Source organism: Bos grunniens, chromosome 15, assembly GCF_055505025.1.
Source record: "Bos grunniens cultivar Pamir isolate PY7600 chromosome 15, Bosgru_T2T1.0, whole genome shotgun sequence".
Classification (NCBI taxonomy): Eukaryota; Metazoa; Chordata; class Mammalia; order Artiodactyla; family Bovidae; genus Bos; species Bos grunniens.
The window spans coordinates 58621292-58641882 of NC_141179.1; the positions used below are offsets into that span (position 1 = coordinate 58621292).

Sequence of the window (20591 nt, forward strand, 5' to 3'; positions counted from 1 at the left end):
AATCTTAGGGTGGTGAAATGACTCTGTATAATACTATCATAATTAACACATGTCATTATACATTTGTCCAAATCCACAGAATGTTCAATACCAATTAACCCTAATTAAACTATGTATTCAGGGTGATAAGGATGTGTCAGCGTAGGTTCATAAATTATAACAGAATCCTATTCTAGTGGGGAATGTTGACTCGGGGTAGGCTATGTACAGATGAAGGCGGGGAATACAGGAAATCTCTGAACCTTTTGTTCAATACTGTTGTGAATTTAAAGCTCAAAAAAATAAAGTCTATTAGGAAAAGAAAAAGAAAAAAAAAAGGACCCAAGACAATATAACCATGTCAAGTACTGCAGAAAGGTCAGAGGAAGGAGGAGATGTTCTAAAACATGGGAGTATTAGTTCCTCCCTTTCTTGACCCCTCAGTCAACTCCCACCAGAGCTGTATTATATAGCTACATGGTGGGCATCCACACCTGGACCAGTCTTTGGTTGGTTGGTTCTTCCTACTGCCCTCCTCCCATACAGTCTCACAGACTGCCTGACAGATGGGTGCCCAGCAAGTGCTAGTCACATGAACACACCTTGTGCCACTGAACATTTATTCACAGGAATACCTGATTCATGCATTTCTAAGACCTTAATATGAAAGCCATTTATTTACAATAGGAAAGGCTTAGTGAGTTAACAGTAGACCATAGCAAAAAAAGTAAGTCAAAAACCAACTTACATTTCTTCCAGAGCATGGCAACCATTAAAGCTTGGAAGGTCTTTTATACTATTGTAAGACAAGTCCCTTAAAACAATGCAAATGGAAAATGATCAATTAATTTTATGTTATCAGAATACTATATTAAGACAGCTGTACTCAGAAGCATCAAAAACAATGCTAAGATCTGTTATAAAGAGATATGGCTGAACAAGAAAAGAAACGTTGTTTTCCTTACACTTGAAAGCTTTCCAGAGTACCTTAGAGATAGAACAAGCTTAAAATGGGCAAACTTTGAGTCCATAATATTGAGTATAGACAATATAAAATATTTTAAAACATTAAGAATATAAAATAAATATGAAAAATATAGTACAGGAAATACACAAAAATTAATTATGTTCACTTGGTAGAGATACGGATTTTTTAGTTTATAATTTTATAATATTGTTCTACCATAAATAATGCCCATGTTATTTAATTAAAAAGCTAGACAAGGAGTGGTGTGTGCACTCATATTTTAAAAAATACTTATATTAAATAAAAAATGGGGACTGGTTAGCTCTGTTAATCCCACTGCAGTTTTCCCTCAATGATATCATTGTGCTTGATACTCCATGACACCATTTAATTCTTGCTTGCTTGATCAGTCACTTATTTTGTTAGTATCTCTCACCACTGAACACTTATTAACAACTTAGTAACTTAACTGTTTTTGTGACCTTTTTTCATGTTTTATTTACTTTTAATTTTCAGGGCAGCTTCGAGATTTTGGAAAGCTCCAATGCTTAGCTGGTTTCTGATCCAAGAAAGATTTGGGCTCTTACTTAGGTCATGGTGAAAGAGCAGCATACACAGAGGTAACTACCCTGGGGTAACTAGAATAAGGATGAAGGGTCAGGATAAAAGAAAAGAAAGAGCCTGGTATGTTTTCACTTTATTCAAAGCAGAGTCACAAGATGGGAGTCACATACACATAACTGTAGAACAAAATTCAAATAAACTTTACCTACCCAGGGGGATACCAGAACACCTGCTCATTTCCATGAAGGGAACGAATAAGAAATAATTACACCATAGTGTCACCAAATGAAAACAGTTTATTAAAAATAAAACTCAACCTATGTGAAATACATAAAAGAAAAGCAGGAGACGGGGAGAGGAATCCAACTTACAAAGTCCTAAGCCTCTTCTGTTCCTGGCACAAATTACTGGATATGCTGCTTATCTTCGTACCTGTCAAGGTCCTGTGGGAAAACATTGTTTGTCTAAGAAATGATTCAAGTTGAGATGGTAAACAAAATGCTGTTCTCACAGAGAAAAGTACACATTCACATATTTGCATATGGACTAGAGTCCATGTATCCCACTGCCTCAGTTCAGTTCAGTTCAGTTCAGTCGCTCAGTCGTGTCCGACTCTTTGCGACCCCATGAATCGCAGCACGCCAGGCCTCCCTGTCCATCACCAACTCCCAGAGTTCACCCAGACTCATGTCCATGGAGTCAGTGATACCATCCAGCCATCTCATCCTCTGACTACTCCCTAAAGTGGGGAGAGGAATGAACCCTCTAATGCAGAGAAGTTTTGTGATAAGATGTTCATAGTGTCCAGAGGATAAGCTTGAGTTCTCATGTGGACCAACAGGAAAAAAAACGAATCCATAGTTACAGCTGACCATGGTCACCTGCAAGACTGTCACCCCCTCACACCCAAAATATGTGAAACCAAGTTATTATCCTGCCCCCCAAATCTTGATTCTGTCTACTATTTCAATCAACCTGATTCAATATTCTGAAATTTTCCTTTAATCCCTGCATGATCAGGCCCTTCAAAATGGCTGCTCTCTGTACAATCCCAGCCCAACCAGTACCTGCTTCACCTACATGCTACTCACATAACTGGCCTTCCTACATACTTGCCCCAGGCCTGGGACAGTGAAGGGCGTGCCCCTCTGCTGGTTTCCCTGGTAACTGATGAGCCAACCTGATGTCTATTCCTGTCAATATAACTTGTAATCTCCCCTTCCCCTCCACCACCCTGGGGAGCAAAAACTGCACCATGTCCTGTCAGCTGGGTGCTGGTGGGGTGTTGCTCCAGGATCCTGCTTCAGACATGTAAGCTCCCCCATTCATTAAACCACTGATGTCTCTATTGCTGACTCTGGGCTCTTTCTTCAGTCTTGAAGCTGGGCAAGTGCAGGCCCTAAAGACCTGTGGGGTGCAGCCCAGTAATCCATCTTCCCTTTCTATGTCCCCATCTGCACTCAACCATCAATTTCTATTCTTTATTCTGTAGATCTCAGCATCTGACCCTCTTCATTTTTACGGCTACTACGCAGATCAACGGTGAAATGATGCACACAGGGACGGAGGAATCTCAGGCCACACAGAGGAATTCCAGGGATGGATTGAAGACACAGAACTCTCATAGTCAAATATGCTCACTTAGCGAAGTGGAGTATTCCCATGGCCTCCTTACCATTCTAGCTCTAGTATTCTCTTCTTACCCTCTTCACACCACCTCATCTAACGTTTTTAACATCTCCAAACTGCCATGAGAGTTGAATTTAAATTCCTTAGCTCAATGCTTCCTGACTTCTTTTCTTACATCTTGGCACACATGAAAATTGTAACCTATGCAGCACACTTGTGGTCCTTGTGGCAGAGACCCTAGCCACATCAGACCCCACATGGCTTCTGGAGGGCTGAGGTCATCAAGATCTTATATGCACCTGCAACCTATTCACAGGCCACCCATTGAGAAGCTCTGCCATAACCAAATGTTCAATGTTCAAGGTTTGTCATTTTAAAATTACAAGCCCAACAGTTTTCCAAATTTCTCCATATCATTCCCCATACTATTATAAACAAGTCTAGCTATTTTTGATCATCTGTATGTCATACTTAGGCTTCCTAGATGGCTCAATTGTAGAGAATCTGCCTGCCAATGCAGGAGATAAAGGAAATGCGGGTTCAGTCCCTGGGTGGGGAAGATCCCCTGGAAAAGGAAATGGCAACCCACTCCAGTATTCTTGCCCAAGAAATCCCATGGACAGAGGAGCCTGGTGGACTATAGTCCATGGAGTTACAAAAGAGTTGGACACAACTTAGCAACTGGGCAGGCTATCAGTTCAGTTCAGTCACTCAGTCATGTCGAGCTCTTTATGACCCCATGGACGGCAGCACGCCAGACTTTCCTGTCCATCACTAACTTCCAGAGCTTGCTCAAACTCATGTCCATCAAGTCAGTGATGCCATCCAACCATCTCATCCTCTGTCATCCCCTCCTCCTCCCACCTTCATTCTTTCCCAGCATCAGGGTCTTTCCCAATGAGTCAGTTCTTCGCATAAGGTAGCCAAAGTATTGGAGTTTCAGCTTTAGCATCAGTCCTTCCAATGAATATTCAGGACTTCCTTTAGGATTGACTGGTTTAATCTCCTTGCAGTCCAAGAGACTCTCAAGAGTCTTCTCCAACATCACAGTTCAAAAGCATCAATTCTTCAGCACTCAGTTTTCTTTATAGTCCAGCTCTCGCATCCATACATGACTACTGGAAAAACCATAGCTTTGGCTAGATGGACCTTTGTTGGCAAAGTAATGTCTCTGCTTTTTAATATGCTGTCTAGGTTGGTCATAGCTTTTCTTTCAAGGAGCAAGCATCTTTTAATTTCATGGATGCAGTCACCATCTGCCGTGATTTTGGAGCCCCCAAAAATAAAGTCTCTCACTGTTTCCATTGCTTCCCCATATATTTACCAAGTGATGGCATGCATGCCAAGTAATTTTCAGTATTCCCCATTTCACTAAGGCTTGCTTTTCTAAATAAAAGACCCAGCTCAGTGAAATCTAATTTTGAAACACTTCACCTCTTCCATAAAACCTCTTCTGATAGCTTACATGGACTACTCCAATTCTGAACTCCTAAAGCACTGCTCCTAATCTGGTGCTTACTTACTGCCTTCTATTTTCAGAGACTTTTTCAGATTCTACCTCCACATACTAGGCTATACTCTACCTGAGCTGACTGATTCCAAACCCAATACCATCCATCTCTATGCATGATATTCACAAAGCAAGGATGTAGGAATCAACATTAACTCATTAGTATCACCAAAAAGCACTGGCAACCTACTAGCAGGCCAGTGTGCTGTTATCCTTACACACCCTCGCTTCAGAGAGCCACACTTACAAACTCTCCAGACGGACAGTTCCAGTCAGATTGGGGAACCGCTGCACCATGCTTGCACCACGAATGACTCTTTAAGAAATTGTGAGAGAAAAAGTAATTTAAAATAATGAAGTTTCATAGATAATATTTTAAACTTATTTTTGAACCAGCTTAAAATTATAATACCACTATACCTAAAAAGATTAGTTTCTGAAAATGTGATCATTTTGACCAGGTGTTCATGAATAAATAAGAACCACTGTAAATTTTCGAAACTGTATTTTGGACTTCCACCAAAGGAAAAGAAAATAAAAGATACTGTTTTCTAGAGTTACACTAATAAATTCTAGTTTTCCATTAAAGCAATGGTATAAATATTCAGGTTGTTTTAAAATTTCTATAATACTTACAAGGAATGCAGTTCAGACAAATTGTGAAATGCTGAGTTCCCCACAAAAGAGAGAGGATTATCATACAAATGTCTGTAAAAATAGCCAAAAAAACAGAGTTTCCATGTGTTCACAAAGTTAATATATCTAACAGCCTGAATTTTCATTCTTCATCCAGATGTTTGGCCTTGTACAGACACTGCTTTACATGATTACATACTAAAAGAAAATTTCAAACTACTTACATAGTTTTTAAGAGTGGATTACCATCAAATGCTCCATCAGGGATAACAGAAATAGAATTACTATGAAATAACCTACAAAGATAGAAGAAAAATATTTTGAAATGCTTATTCTCTTGTGAAATAAGTTAAAACCCAAATATCTACTACAATTCAGTAGTATATAAAATATAACTGATAACAACTACATAAAAATTTCAACAATGTGATGAAACCAAATTTTTAATTCCAGCTCATGTTTTTCAGGACCATACCTAATTCTCTCTAAACCCACTGCTTAACCTATTAGTTGGCAGGTCCTTTATATACTTTTAGCTTGCTTCATCCTCAAAGAACTTTAGACTGCAAGAATCTTAGGTACTCTAACCTCAAAATCCCTCTCATCATTGCCTCCATTGAGTTCTTAAGCAACGCATCTCGGAATATTAGCCATCAACTCATGACACACAATCTCAATTACATCATGTGCATTCTTATCTCTGACCTTGACAAATCCAACATCTAAAATGCCCCCTCATCTCTCGTTTATCTGAACATTTCCATTCTTTCAAGTCCAGTCAAATTCCTTCTCTTTGGTGATGTCTTTTCCAATGACCCCAAGCCTCAGTGAGGTCTTTTTCTGGAGTGATTTATTGATCCTATTCATTCAGCACTTATTTCCACCTAGAGACTACTCTTTGTCTGTCTTACATAGTCAGCCTCCCCAATGGGACTAAGACCACAGCTCCTACAAAGCAGAGACTATACATTATGACTTGTTTCACTAGAATCCAGACTTACACAGTAATCTATGCTCAAAACTGTCCAGGTTAGCTGACATAATCCAGGCTGTATCATCGTGTGTGTGTGTATGTGTGTGTGTGTGTGTGTATTATGGAACATGCAATGGAACAATGATGTTCTAAAATCTCACTGGTGTAACATTAAGTTGTGAGTTCTAGGGATATTAAGGCATAGACAGAGGAAAGCAATACTCACAGCTCTTTTAGGCTGGGGAGAGCTTTAATAGCCTGAGGAAATTCCCCCAAATTATTATAGTTCAAGTCCCTAGAAAAAATTGGGAAAATATGTAAGAACACTGAAGAGGGGTCACAATTTATAATATATATATTATATTATATATAATATATATATATAAATATATATACATATTTATATATATTTTTAAATAAATATATATATATATATATTTTAAATATATATATATATTTTAAATCACATCCTCTGGATGGTAATCTTTCTTTGCCAACAACTGTCATTCCATTTAATTAAATTTACACTTTTTCTTAAAATATTGAATACAAAAAAGAATCTTAATTCTTCATTTTTAAACATTTTTTTACAACTTTATTTCACTGAATTTACCATAAAAATATTAGGATTTTACTGTCTTTTTTTATTTTTTAAACTTATTTTTAATTGAAGGATAATGATGCTTTAAGTCAACAACTTTAAAAGTTCAAAGAATTCTCAGAATCACGTATTACTGGTGCATTAAATAAACAAATCACCTGAATGGCAGTTTTCCATAAAATAGAATGTATTGACTATCCATTTATACATGACAATAGCCTGAAACTGAGGTTTCTATTTGAGGTTTAGAGTGAAATTCTGGTATGAGGGTAGCTGACCTCAGCCCTACTATCAGCAGGATAAGAAGGACTCAGATGGGTTCATACAACTACAGTCCTCAAGTAAGTTAAAAATTGTTGAAAAAGCTGCATTAATTAGGAAAGAGAAAAGCCATAGTGATCTGTACTTTTAAAAAATCTTAATTCTGAGTATATTTAAACTTTCATTTCATTTAACCTAGAGAGAATGTTCACATATGATCAGCGACTGATTTCAGAATAAGAGTAAACAAACACTCAGCTCCTTGGAGACCTATTTTATTCTCCTTTACCACACAGAAAAGAGTGGTAAGTTAAAAAATCAACTGGAAAGAAAACATTTAATTTTAATATAATTTGGAATAATATACACAGTTTAGGATCAAAAGGCTGGCCCAGTCTTCTTTTCCACTGGCATTTACATACTTAGGAAAGAAGAACTGGGTTGGTCAGTTCTTCAAGAGTTTCCACTTTCAAATACCCACTGATGTTTATATCCTTTAGTGGTTTAAACAGGAAAGTGAATTAATAAAGTACTAAAAGAATTTAAGTCTTCTCATCGACTGGACAGTTAACCAAAAAGTCAATTAAACAAAATACTGATATTACAAACCCTAAACATTTCAATCAGGTGTTACTTACCCATCTAACTGGGACACTCTCTGAATCATTCACTATACCACAATGGGAAATACTAAAAATCTCCTAACAAAGGCCACTGATAAAATCAAAACAGCAAATACAAAGGTCCTAGTCTTGTTTACACGCAGCTGCATCATGTCATGGTACAGCAGACAGTTCAAACAGCCAGAATTCACTCTAACAACAGAAGCAACAACAAAAGTATCCTAAGCAAAATGGAAACCCTCATTGCATTTAGCAGATAAAGGTTGAGACAGTATTCAAGCCCACTGTTAATTAGCAAAACAGCTGAGATCACGGAGAAAACAAAGAAACAAACCAGCTTTTCCAGAATCAATTTTATAAGGTTCCAAGTTCTGAAACTGTCTATCATACGTTGTAATAGAACCAAAATTTCTGAAAAGGTATATAGCTTGGCAGACTCAGCTGTTTTTACCATGTCCTTTTGTAAGAAATATCAAGCTCATTCTTGTGCAACTTTTTAACCAGAAACCTAGATTAGCTTTCATGACTGTGTTAGCTGAAGGCAAGACTTTAGTTGTACATTAAAACAAATTAATTATTATAGCAAATTAATAATGAGCTGAACTCAAGACCATTACTTTTTTTCTGCAGTGAAATGCCCAACTGCACCATCAACATCCCAAATGTGATTATCCAAAACAGAAATAAACTTACAAGGTCTCCAGGTTATCAAGTCCATCAAAACAGTGTTGACCCAGGCTTTTAATTTTATTGTTATGAAGATGCCTATGGAAAAAAGCATCACAATGACTTTCATGTGACCTAGTGGCAATTATTATCATGTTTAGATGTCTAAACTGGTAGTGCTTAAAGGAATGGTGCAGCCAAGCACTGCAACACTCGACTAATAGAAAACAAACGGCACTGAGTAGGCATCTCTTGATAAACATGGTGTAAACTCAGATTCACTGAACACAGGAGGCCAATGGAAAAGAAGCATCGCTCTAGTGGAGAAGGGTTACACACACGGAAGATTCTTGAGAAGTTACCCATATCCAAACTAAAGTTTTGACGCACTTTTCATTATATGAAGCGAAACTTTGATGAATTCTCCCATGAGGACGTTGGGGAAATGTCAGCTTCATAAGGGAGAACTGGTAACAGATTTTACAAAAAATGCCACTTAATTATGTCCAAGCTTTTGAAGATTAAAAACAACAGAGAATCACATACTCCTTGAATAGACAAGTTGGTAAAGAAACATGAAATATCACTGAAACTTGTTTTCTATGCGCGTCTCCAAAAGAATTCTGCTTCTTTTATCACTGAATGCACAGCTGGGACACAAAAAGCCATACAAGGCTTTGCTGCATGACCCACTTTCTTCTCCTGACTACAAATGGCCATTTAACTTCCAGAGATTCAACTGTTATCATCAGCCATTCATTTTTAAATTATCCTGATCTGTATTTTCAAAAGTCAGCACATGTAATTTTGTAAAAATAGGCAGCTCCTCCAAACACCAGCTCTCCAAGAACACAATTCAGTGAGGTTCCTTCAAAACAATTTTCCACAAGAACTCTGCTTCTGCCCCCAAATTAACACAAATATATGGTGTTAAAAGGGATGGATACTCACAGAACCACCAGGCTGGACAGGTTGGTAAACGCAAAGTCAGGGATGCTGGAGATCTTGTTGAGTGCCAAGGTCAGCGCCTGCAGGGTGGGCAGATTGCTGAGCGGATGCACTGGCACCTCCGTCAAGCTGTTGTCATCCAGCCACAAATGCCGCAACTGAGTGAGTCCCTCAAAGCTGTCCTCGGGCACCGAGGTGATATGGTTGGCATCTAAACGCCTGACAGAAACAACAATCGCCTTCAGCAACGCTTCTAGTGGAATGAGTCAAGCCAAGTCACACAACTACTCAGCGTTCCAAAAAAAATGTTACAAAAATGACCATAGCCACAACATCCTTGATTTCTTTCATTTTACTAGAAGTTCTTCCCAAATCTAATATTTCTAAGACCAGCATGGGAAAGTCAGTTGTTTCCCTTCCTTCATAACAAAGAGATGTGTAAAAATCTGAATTTTTGGCTAAGCGTAATTGTATGGAAGAATGACATGTTTATATATACATATAATATACATTATATACATATATATATATATATGAGGTGTTGTCTTCCGGGCTGCAGTCCTCATTTTGCCCCAAATAAAACTTAAATTGCAATTCTCAAAAAAAGAAAAAGAAAGGAACCATAAATCTCAAGCTTGACTTTTATGTTACAGAATGCACTTATCAAAAATACAGAAAAACAACAAGAAGAAACTAAGCTGAGCAAATAAACTACTTTACTTACAAATATAATATCTGATATTAAATTTAATTTCTATTTTGACTTGGTACCAAAGGGGAAAAAGTAAGAACATAATTAAAAAAAATTTTTTTCTATATCAACAAACCATTTAATTAGATTCTCAACAATCCTTATTACTACCAGGCAAGTTAAAAATATGTGTCACATACCACCAAAGCAACCCTCTCCTCTTCTCTTAGGTATAAGTACATTTGAAAAATTAGTTTGCCAAAATTAACAGATATTAAGAAAAGGGCCAACTATCCATAGAAAAAATTAAACAGTTCCTCTGATCAACGTGTTTGTGGCTTTTGAGTTACTTCGATTTTTCCCCAAATTTTGGAACTAAGGACACTTTACTAATAGGATTATTCATTTTTAAAAGTTAAATCCCCATCTGAAAATCTGAGAAGACTAGTCGTAAATGTTAGTGTTGACACAATCAGGCATAATTGTTGGAATACCTGCTTTTAAACACAAACATAAGCTAGTAATTAATATGTTGAGGAACTGCATGCCCTGGGCAAATCTCAATTTTCTTCACAAATCCCTTGTTGATATATCTTCACCACTTAAATCCATGTCTTAGAGGCTTAGACCTCTTGGTGAAAATTAGTGAACACACACACACACACACACACACACGAAGTGGGTGCAAGGTGAAAATGGCAGCCTGTTTTTGAAGAAATCAGTTTTGGCAGATTTCAAGTTCAGGAAGTTCTGACTTTAGAGTGGTTTTCATGCTTCCAGTTTCTCTACGCTGCTCTAGCTTCAGATCCTGCCATAATTGTCCCTTCCCCTCCAAGTAAGTGCTGAGCCCCTGCTCCCAACTAAGTGCCCCAGATCGAAATGCAGTCTCCTTCCCAAAGGCAGACTGCTCGAGGTCAAAGACCCTTGGTCCTGGCGGGGATCTGATGGAAGCTTCCTTTTTTGGTAGTCAGGATAACTGGAAGAGCACTAAAAAGGAGAGAGCTCCAGAAACTGAGCAGCTGCCTTAAGAATCCACTTAAAAACAAAGAGTTTTAGGCGTGTTTATTCCTTGGAGTTTCTAGAACCTACGCCTTGAGAAAAGACAGGCATCCTTTATGTAACAGACCGGTAATGTGCTGGCTAGAGTTGCTTAGCAGATCCACTTTATTGAGTAGACAGCAGTGTGTTCAAAACACACACATTCACACACACACACATACACACAGATGCACACACTTCACAGACTCAAGGTACTTCTATTTAGGGAGAGAGATATATATTTTGAGTGGAGAGGAGTTAAAGACATTTATTTCACATTCAGACATCTGTACATTTTCTATAAATAAGGTGGAACTGAAATACAACCATACAATTAACCATATAATGTCACTAAATCATACAATTAAATTCTCCTTGTAGCTAATTTGTCTGCAATTCACTCAACACATGTAAACTGAGCATCTTGTTAGGCACAAAAAAGTGAAAATGGTGCACACCACATGCATGAGGAAGAGGCACCCACACTATAACTAACACACTGAAAAATGAGTGCAAAGTGCTTACAAAGTGTTATGAAGTAAATAAACAGGGTACTGAGATAAGGATTAGCAGGGGCTGCAGGGGAGGGTAGCTTCTGAAAACGTACTGAATAGGAAAAGCATCTCTAAGAAGGTACCATAAGCAGATCCAGAGCAAGGGGCCAAGGAAGGTGGGCAAGGAGTGTTTGAGGCAGTGCAAACAGTGAGGGCAGAGGCTCAGTAGCAGAAACCAGCTGGTGTGGTCCCAGCAACTCCCAGAAGGTTCTAGTGACTAGAACACAGCAGGAAGAGAGTGGAGGGACCAGGGAGACCCAGGTGGGATGCAAATGGGGACCAGATGACACAGACCCCTGGAGGCCAGGTGAGGAGTTTGGATTATATTTTAAGCACAAATTGAGATCCCTCCCCAGTTTCTCAGCATTATAATAGTTTAAAAGTGTAAACTGCTTATGTTGTAATAATGAGATAATATTCATTAACATTCACAAAAATAATGAGCAATGCTTCCCACACATACAACACTCCATTGGCCTTAAGTCCTCTCTGTGTTAAGAAAAATAGCTACTAGGGATTGCAATGTACAACATGATAAACATAATCAACCCTGTTGTATGTTATATATGAAAGCTGTCAAGATGGTAAATCCTAAGAGTTCTCATCACAAAGAAAAAACGTTTTTTCTATTTCAAGTGTCTATATTAGATGATGGATTTTCACTAAACTTACTGTGGTATAATTGAGTTGGCCAAAAAGTTGACTCAGAGTTTTCCATAAGATGTATGTTAAGTCAAATCATTATGCTGTACACCTTAAAATTATACAGTGCTGTATGCCAATTATATCTCAATAAAACTGGAAGGAAAAAAGATGTGGCAAAATACTATAAGAAAAGTTGTCCAGGCCTTTTAAACAAAAGTCCAGTGTTATACACACCACTTGGGCTCCTGCCGAATTCTGTGCCACACCCCACCAAAGAAAAGGGTGGTCTTCACTGAGCAAGATAACTAGGTGAGCTCTGAGCTAAGAACAGTAAGGAAACTACCTTCTATGCAAAATAACTATAAACAATAAATGCACAGACACAATTTCCTCTGTTAAAAATTTCCCCAGATTATAAAGTCAGCCATAAAAAATCAAAAGGAAGAACTTTGGGAAAATGGAAATCTTAAATAAAAAGTTAATGAGAAAAAGGATTTGGGGTGACTCAAATGGTTAATCCTTATGCCTCAATTCACATGGGTGTTGGTGGCACACCCATAAATATAATGAGTTTGCACTTACACCAAGATCAACGTTTCTCAGAGAAATGGTCTTAGAAAAGCGTGCATTTGTACCAACGATCTACGCTATTAAAATTCATCATAATTAATAGACCAAAAAAAGAAACAAAAACTAATTCTTTCAACAGTGGCAGTAAATAGCATTAGATATCTCACAAAGTGAAGAGATTATGTGGCGTAAGTTATTTTACCATTTCAGCTCCATTTGGCAAGAGATAACTATTACTTTATTTAAGTGCACTTCAACTGTTAAACAGTTAACAATGTATTGACTGAATTCCCTTACTATTTTTGTCTTTAAAATGTGCTTCTATTCCCTATTCTCAAAAGCCTGTTTTATGTTTAACTGAGACTCAACATAGGTTTTTTCTCTTGCCTTAAATGAAATGACAGTAACAATTCTATGTGTATTTTCTGATGAATGTCTATGCTACCATCAACACTTGTTCAGTATAATCAAAAGCTCCCCCCTTTTCTCTCTACTCCTCATTTACCAATAATATAAACATTAAAGTATTATATTCTGTTACCAGTTTAAAATATTTAAGAAATTTTGTTATGGTAGAAAACCTAGGAAATTTAGTCACTGAAATCCTCTAATAGTCAATATAAGTGAGAATGACTGTAAAGAAAAAATTGTTTTAAATTCTAGTGGAACAAATTCTGACTTGTCATTTTAATATCTGACTCAGGCAATGCTTTAGCCATTTTCATAGCTTCATGGAGGGCTGTTAGGTGAGCTTTTCATTAATATCTACAATTCACTTTCAGCTTTTACGGCCATCATCACCCACTTGAATCAAGCCACTTCTGGTCAATTTCAAGCCCTAATGAACTTTGCTCCTTCTAAGCACTATTTCAAAACCATAAGGAAACCTTTCATGTAATTCAGGTCTGAAGATCAGATTTTCAAACTGACTCAAGTGCTGATAAGACTGTTTTACACCAGGACAGAATTTCAATTGTATCTAACTTGACCACTACACCCACTATGCTAACAAACCCATGAACGTTTCCTTCTTAAATAAAACAGCCCTGACATATAGCTCCTTGTATTTCTGATATACATTAAAAAAAAAAAAAAAAAGCCCCAATGCCTTTATTAAAAAAAATAGTTTAGCTCCTCTCCTTACCCCAACCATCCATCCCAATTTTGGACATAATTTAAACTACGCAATGCACTTGGCCGTGATGAGCACAGTATCCTTGGTTTAAAACATTACTTTAGAGGAAAAACCTACTATTTCTGTGAAAAAATCCTTTAAATCATCTAAATTACCAAAAATGCCATGTGTATTTTAATGCACTTAAGGATGACAAATCAGAAAAAAAAATCTATTTGTGTATTTTCTTGGTAATTTTTCTAACGTTCAAAGATTTTAGCCTTTTCTTTTTCAGCCTTCCAGCTAGACAAAAGGATTGAATATTTTGATCATTAAGTCTTGGGAAATAAGAACAATTCTGTATGAAGGTTCTGAAGGAAAACAAATTCTGAAGAAGCAAAAGAAAATGAGAACTATTTAAAATGTCTAATGAATTCAGATCCAAGGGAGGTGAGATGGGTCTCTTTGTGTACTTCTGTCTGAGGTTAGAAATGGTGTGGAGGCAGTGAAACCACATTCTTTAAAGGAACTCACTCCAATCTATTCACCAAAAGAATCTATTCAGAATCCTATTCAATTAGTTATGACAAATTCTTATATTCCATAACTTGGCATTTGGGTGAAATGAGCTACTTAACAAATTTCTACCTTAAATAAATTTATATTGAAACCAGAACTTAAATGGTCAGTACCCCAGATACCTTTTATGATATTAGATATATTTTAAAGTTTGGCCTTTATAGCATATGCTATGCTTTATTAGTATATATTTTCATTTCCACATTCACTGCCCATTAACTATAAAAATATCTAAAGTCAAAGGTAATCTATAATTTACAATTTCCAGTGATATGCTTTTGGTTCAGTTAAAAATTATTTTATATTAGCCAGTGGAGGGGATGAGCCAGTCAATCATTTTCACCTAAGTCTTCCCTAGCTCACTTGCATTTCTACTAATGCTTACATTCACAGTTATCTCAAAGGGCAATTTAAAAACCTATGGGATAGATTAGTATACAGATATGTGATGTGGTGACAACCTAATTATATAGCCCAGAACACTTAAGTATGGTCTCTACTTCAGTTTTTCATTTAGTGATTCTCAGAACTTGTGTATACACAAGGATGATCGGAGTAAATTTTTTAAAATACAGCTTCTTGGACCCTACCTTTAAAGAGACAATATCGTGACTCTTGGGATACGGCCTAAGAATCTGTATTCTAGCTATATCCCCCTAGTGATTTTGCTGTGGGTGGTCTAAGTGCCACACTTCAAGAAACTAGGCCTTAGTCCCACTGTATTTAGTATTAGGACACGAACTGAAGCAATGCAAATTTGTGTTCATTACTGTAGTAGAATAAGAAACAATGAAATTGCTTGTTATAAAGAATACTTTTTCATTACTTTCAGACCATTCCTTCACCTAGGTAGGCAAGTTTGGTAATCTAGCAATCGAAAGAACAGATGAAATAGTCATCACCATTATTACTATTAATAGATTCTACAAATGTTTATTGAGCAACTTACTACAGGTCATATATTGTTGAAGTGCTTTTCACGCATGAACGTACATGGTAGGTAATAAGCAAACGACTCACAGAGAATTTTAAATAACCTGTCCAACATCACACAGCTAACAGGTGGCAAGAGTGCGGATTCAAAACCAGACAGGCCTGTTCCAGAATTCTAATTAATCTGAACTTATCTGAACTCCTTTTGAGAGCAATATAAATATTCTGACAGATAAATACATGAAGGGCTTCTCTTAATCTTGGGAAAAGATTACAATAACCACATGCTTCAGTTCAGTGCTCCTATCTCTTCTAAAAATCTAGTCCCTGAAGACAGAGAAACCAGATCTTTTAAGTCGGGGATGGGGAGACTGGACGCTAGTCCACAACATGCATTCTAGTTATGAATAAATATTTGTCTATTTAACATAAAGATGGTTGTTTCTTTAGACTCTTCTGTGGGTTTGCACGTTCCAGTGATACTACTGCTGCTCACCTGATCCCCCCACTCTAGGGAGAAGTGGGGTATGCATACCCAAACCACAGAGGCAATGACTCCCGTTCTCCAGGTTCATATACACACACACACACATTTATATGTGAAAGAATGCAAACAAGAATAAAGTTAAGTGCTACATGAAAAAGCTTTTGAAAATAGTGGCTAAACATGGTTAAAACCAAGAGCTGAAATCTTTTTTTTATTGAAGTATGACTGATTTACAATGTTGTGCTACTTTCTGGTATACAAAAAGGTGATTCAGTTATATATATGTATATTTCATATTCATATACATTTCATATATTTTTCCATTGGGCTTCCCAGGTGGCGCTAGTGATAAAGAACCCATCAGCCAATGCAGGAAATGTAAGAGATGCGGGTTAGTTCAGTTCTGTGCTTCTCAATCTTTTCTAAAATCTAGTCCCTGGGTCAGGAAGATCCCCTGGAGGAGGAAATGGCAACCCACTCCAGTATTTTCTTGCCTGGAGAATTCCATGGACAGAGGAGCCTGGTGGACTATGGTCCATAGGGTTGCAAAGAGTTAGATACTACTGAAGCAACTTAGCATGCATGGTTTATTATAGCATATTGAATATAATTCCCTATGCTATACAGCAGGACCTTGTTGTTGAAGAGCTGAAATCTTTAATATTCCACATCAAGCCAACTTTGCCTTGGGAAAAAAAAAAAAAACAAGAAGACAGCACAGGCAATTAAATTGCCGTCCCTTACACGTGTTCAATGTCCACAGATAAAGATCTACAATCACTGTGCTCTGATGATCATTACCACCCGAAACAGAAACCTCTCTGTGGCTGTTTCTTGAGTGTCATGGCACAAGACTCTAGGACTTCAGTACATACACAACTCTGACTCCAAAGAGAGTGTAATCACCTGCCACATGCAACCTTGTAGCTTTCTCCCAGCCTTGGAGATGACAGGATATTTCAAAGGACATTTCCGTAACAGCAGCCAGTCATTCCCATTTTTATCCCCAATGAGAGGGTACATCTCTTCTTTCTCTAGGATTCCAGTTCTGTACATATTTAGCAGCCTGAGTGGTCTCCTAATGATGCAAGGATGCAGAAAACCAAAAAGTTTACTTACAAAGACTGCAAAGAGCTCAGTCCTCGAATGGCTTCGCTGGGTACTGTTTTCAACTGGTTGTTCTGGAGGGTTCTGGAAGGAAAACTTGGGTTAGTGAATAAGAAGCAATTGCGACCATTTTTTCTTAGAAGAATTTAAAACCATTTCTTTAAAATAAAAATCTTTCCAATAGCAAGAAAGGGAGAGGAGTCAAGGTGGAATGCATCCAAGATAAGAAAATTGCCAAAGAGTAAGAGGCATTTGTCATTAAAGCCAGAAATATAGTAGGCTGATTTCTCAAGCCACCTCCTAACACAGACGTGCTGGATCATCTGGGATTGTTTTATCACTCTTTCTCAGAAATTAAGACACCCTAATTAATATTCATCACTGAGGCACCATGAGTGTTAACTGGGACATATAACAGGTTAACTGGGAGGTAAGGACTTTCCTGGCGGCTCAGTGGTAAAGAATCCACCTGTAATGCAGGAGAAGTGGGTTTGGGTCAGGGCGATCCCCTGGAGAAGGAAACGGCAACCCACTCTAGTATTCTTGCTTGGGAAATCATGGACAGAGGAACCTGGTGGGCTACAGTTCACAGGCAAAAGAGTTGGACAGGACTGAGTGACTAAACAACAGCAACGGAGCAAGCAAATCCACTAGAATCCCTAATGCCTGGAATAAAGCATTATTCTAGAAAAATCATCTGGAATAAAAGCAGAGTCCAGAAACATGGACATTAGATAACTACAATCCTGCCCAGAGGACAGCAGATTCTGAACTCTTAGGAACAGTGGCCATGTCCTCAGTGAATACAGGGCTGAGGTAGAAATAAAACTTTGATTATCTAATTATCGCCAACCTGGAGAATGGAGGTATAGACCAGTAGTGAAAATGAAGTCTTTACTATTTTTGCCTAATGCCCTTCCTGGTCACATTAATAAAATGACTACCTGATTAGAATCACCACCACAGAATGGAATGGGAAAAGGCCCATCTAACTCACTGAACCAGAGAGGCTGAGTGACTTACAGACGCTTCCCCAGAGAGGTAGTGGCAAAGTGGGGCTGGTGATCGGTTCACCTGCTCTCCAACCTGCCAACCTCCAAGCTCCTGCTCCCTGCCAGGAATTTACTTCCTGATGCCTCACAGGCTATGTAAATCTTCAGATCAGATCAGATCAGTCGCTCAGTTGTGTCACCTCAGTTCCCTTTAGCTCTAAAATGATTTTTACCATTTGGAGCTCTTGTAAGCTTTTTTGCCTTTAGGGTCAGCAAATTCAAAATTCTTATAGCTATTAATATAATAAGAGCAGAAACAATGCGGGTGGGTGGAGAGAAGTTGAAACAAAGCTTGCCAGTGACGTTTAAATATGATTTTGATTCAGTGCTTTAGCTACACATAAAGCCTAACGTTCAACTGTAATGCACTGGAGTTCAGAATACCTATTATTTAGACGTTAACTTTTGTTATCTAGACCCAAGTTTGCCTAAATCACACTCTAGCCTCCCACACTACCCATTGGCCTGTCCTTAAATCTTTTAATCCTGAACCTAAAGAAACTGTGCTTAACCTAGCTCCAAGCATGTTGACTACGCAGAAAGAAAATACACAGCCAGCTGTGAAACTCTAAAATTGCATTACTTACAGAACTTTGAGTTCTTTCAACCCCGACAAGGCCTTTGGGTGGATAAAAGAAAGGTCGTTGCCAGCCAATCGTCTAGGAAAAAAAAAAAGTAGCAAGAGAAAAATAGTAACTCAGATTCTTAAAATTCAGAACTCACAATAACCCAATCATTACTGAAGCTCTACATTAAACATCTTTCAAACCTAACTGACATTAAACATGGACTTAAACCTTTGCTAAAGCGATCCCAAGGTTCTTCCAATGAGATAAATGCCTCTAGAATTTTTAACTCCAATACAATAATTTAAACAGGCACATTTTTATTCTGGTGAGGTCAAGCAAGCCAAAACACATTAGACCAAATTAAGTTTGCTATTCATGGTCACTCTCTGCAGCTTGCAGTGTTTTCCAAGTGCCTCACAAATACAGAGCCCTGGTATACAGCAGACAGGAGCTTTATACCGATCAGAGCAAGGAGGAATGAATGCCTTCGGGAGGCATCCTGTTACTTCTCCATAACCAAGGGCAGCATATTCCACGCAAAAGAGAAGCAAAAAGTGAAAGTTACTCTAAGCAGAACTTCCCAAACAAAAGCATGTTTAAAAAAGCAAATAAATTTTTTCCTAAGGAAATTTCAAAGTGACATATTTAACTGCGAGTTAAGAGTGAAGTAAGAAAAGGCTAGAATTCCTTGGGTAAGAAAGGCACACACAATTCAGAATGAGCCCCGCAATTTAGACTGAGTCCCACTTTTTCTACCATGTTCCCAGACACTCAGACACGGGAGGAAAAGTTGGATAGAAAACTTCAGGGAAAAGTGAAAAGCAGGACAGCAACTCATGTGAGTAACTTATAAACAGGTGAACTGCAGGTAGATTTAAGCACAGTTGACCCTTGAAACACAGCAGGTTTGAACTGCATGGGTCCCCATCCATGCATTTCTTTTCCAATAGTACATACTACTGTACCACAGAGCCCATGGTTGGTAGAATCCTTGGATGTTGAGGAACCTTGGATAAAGGGTGGGGGTGACTATAAATTATCAGTGGATTTACTCATGCTGTTCAAGGGTCAGCTGTATTGACTTAAAAATGATAGTTATGTGCCCAGATGATTAAACATAGGACTTTTCCAATTTCCTGGTTCCCTCCAGGGCACTCTCCCAAGCAATGAGATTTTATATGTATGATTTTTTTTTTTTTTAATGCTCTCTCCCCTTCACATCTTGGGATCACAGTCATCAAGTCATATTATTTTCTCCTTGACAGGGTCTATTTCTATTATCTTTTCTCTTCTTTCTGTAAACACAGTGCACCACTCCCCCCACCCCCCACCCCCAACCCAGCCTTGGTCAGCAATTCAATCACAAATGAGTGCCTACTCAGCCCCAGGGAAATGACATCCTCTTCTTAGACTTCAGGTTCCCCTCATTTCAATCTGCTCTTAGACACCCTGATTCTAGGACATAACGATGGCTCCTTTACCCTTCGTAAACTTTAAGTCACAGAGATGGGAAACTGTTTTTTAGATGCAATACTCTCTCTTAGAAGTTTTCATCCCAGTTAAAATACAAATAGCCCTGGAAAGGATAACACTTGATCATTTCTTAGTATTAACACAGTAATTGGCATGGAAGATGTGTGTGTGTTGGGGGGAGTGGGAAAGTGAAAGAGGACTCAGAAACCCAAAGAGTGAGTGTGTAGAATTATTTCTTCAGTTGCAAGGACAACCATGCCAGGTTCCCAGGCAGCGCTACAGTTTTAACACAAGGTTCATGCTCCTAAACTAAATCCTCCCTAAGAAGCTGTCTCATCCTGCACAGTTTCTCACAAGGCACCCTAGCACCAGGCTCTAAACTGCATGCCTGTCAAGGGCATTCCTCAATCCAGGCTCACAAT

General features: G+C 38.1%; 1 protein-coding gene across 5 annotated transcripts in view; it reads right to left on the reverse strand.

Annotated features, from left to right (window-relative positions):
- Positions 1-20591, reverse strand: part of LGR4 (leucine rich repeat containing G protein-coupled receptor 4) — a 106407-nt gene that overhangs the window by 9737 nt on the left and 76079 nt on the right. For all 5 annotated transcript variants that reach the window (XM_086338545.1, XM_086338548.1, XM_086338547.1 and 2 more), the window contains exons 3-12: positions 18715-18786; positions 17088-17159; positions 9361-9576; positions 8437-8508; positions 6485-6553; positions 5510-5581; positions 5286-5357; positions 4897-4965; positions 1882-1953; positions 728-793 (exon numbers count right to left, since the gene is read on the reverse strand). In XM_086338545.1, the coding sequence (XP_086194671.1) occupies positions 728-793; positions 1882-1953; positions 4897-4965; positions 5286-5357; positions 5510-5581; positions 6485-6553; positions 8437-8508; positions 9361-9576; positions 17088-17159; positions 18715-18786 (852 nt within the window). The remainder of the gene's footprint in view (positions 1-727; positions 794-1881; positions 1954-4896; positions 4966-5285; positions 5358-5509; positions 5582-6484; positions 6554-8436; positions 8509-9360; positions 9577-17087; positions 17160-18714; positions 18787-20591) is intronic.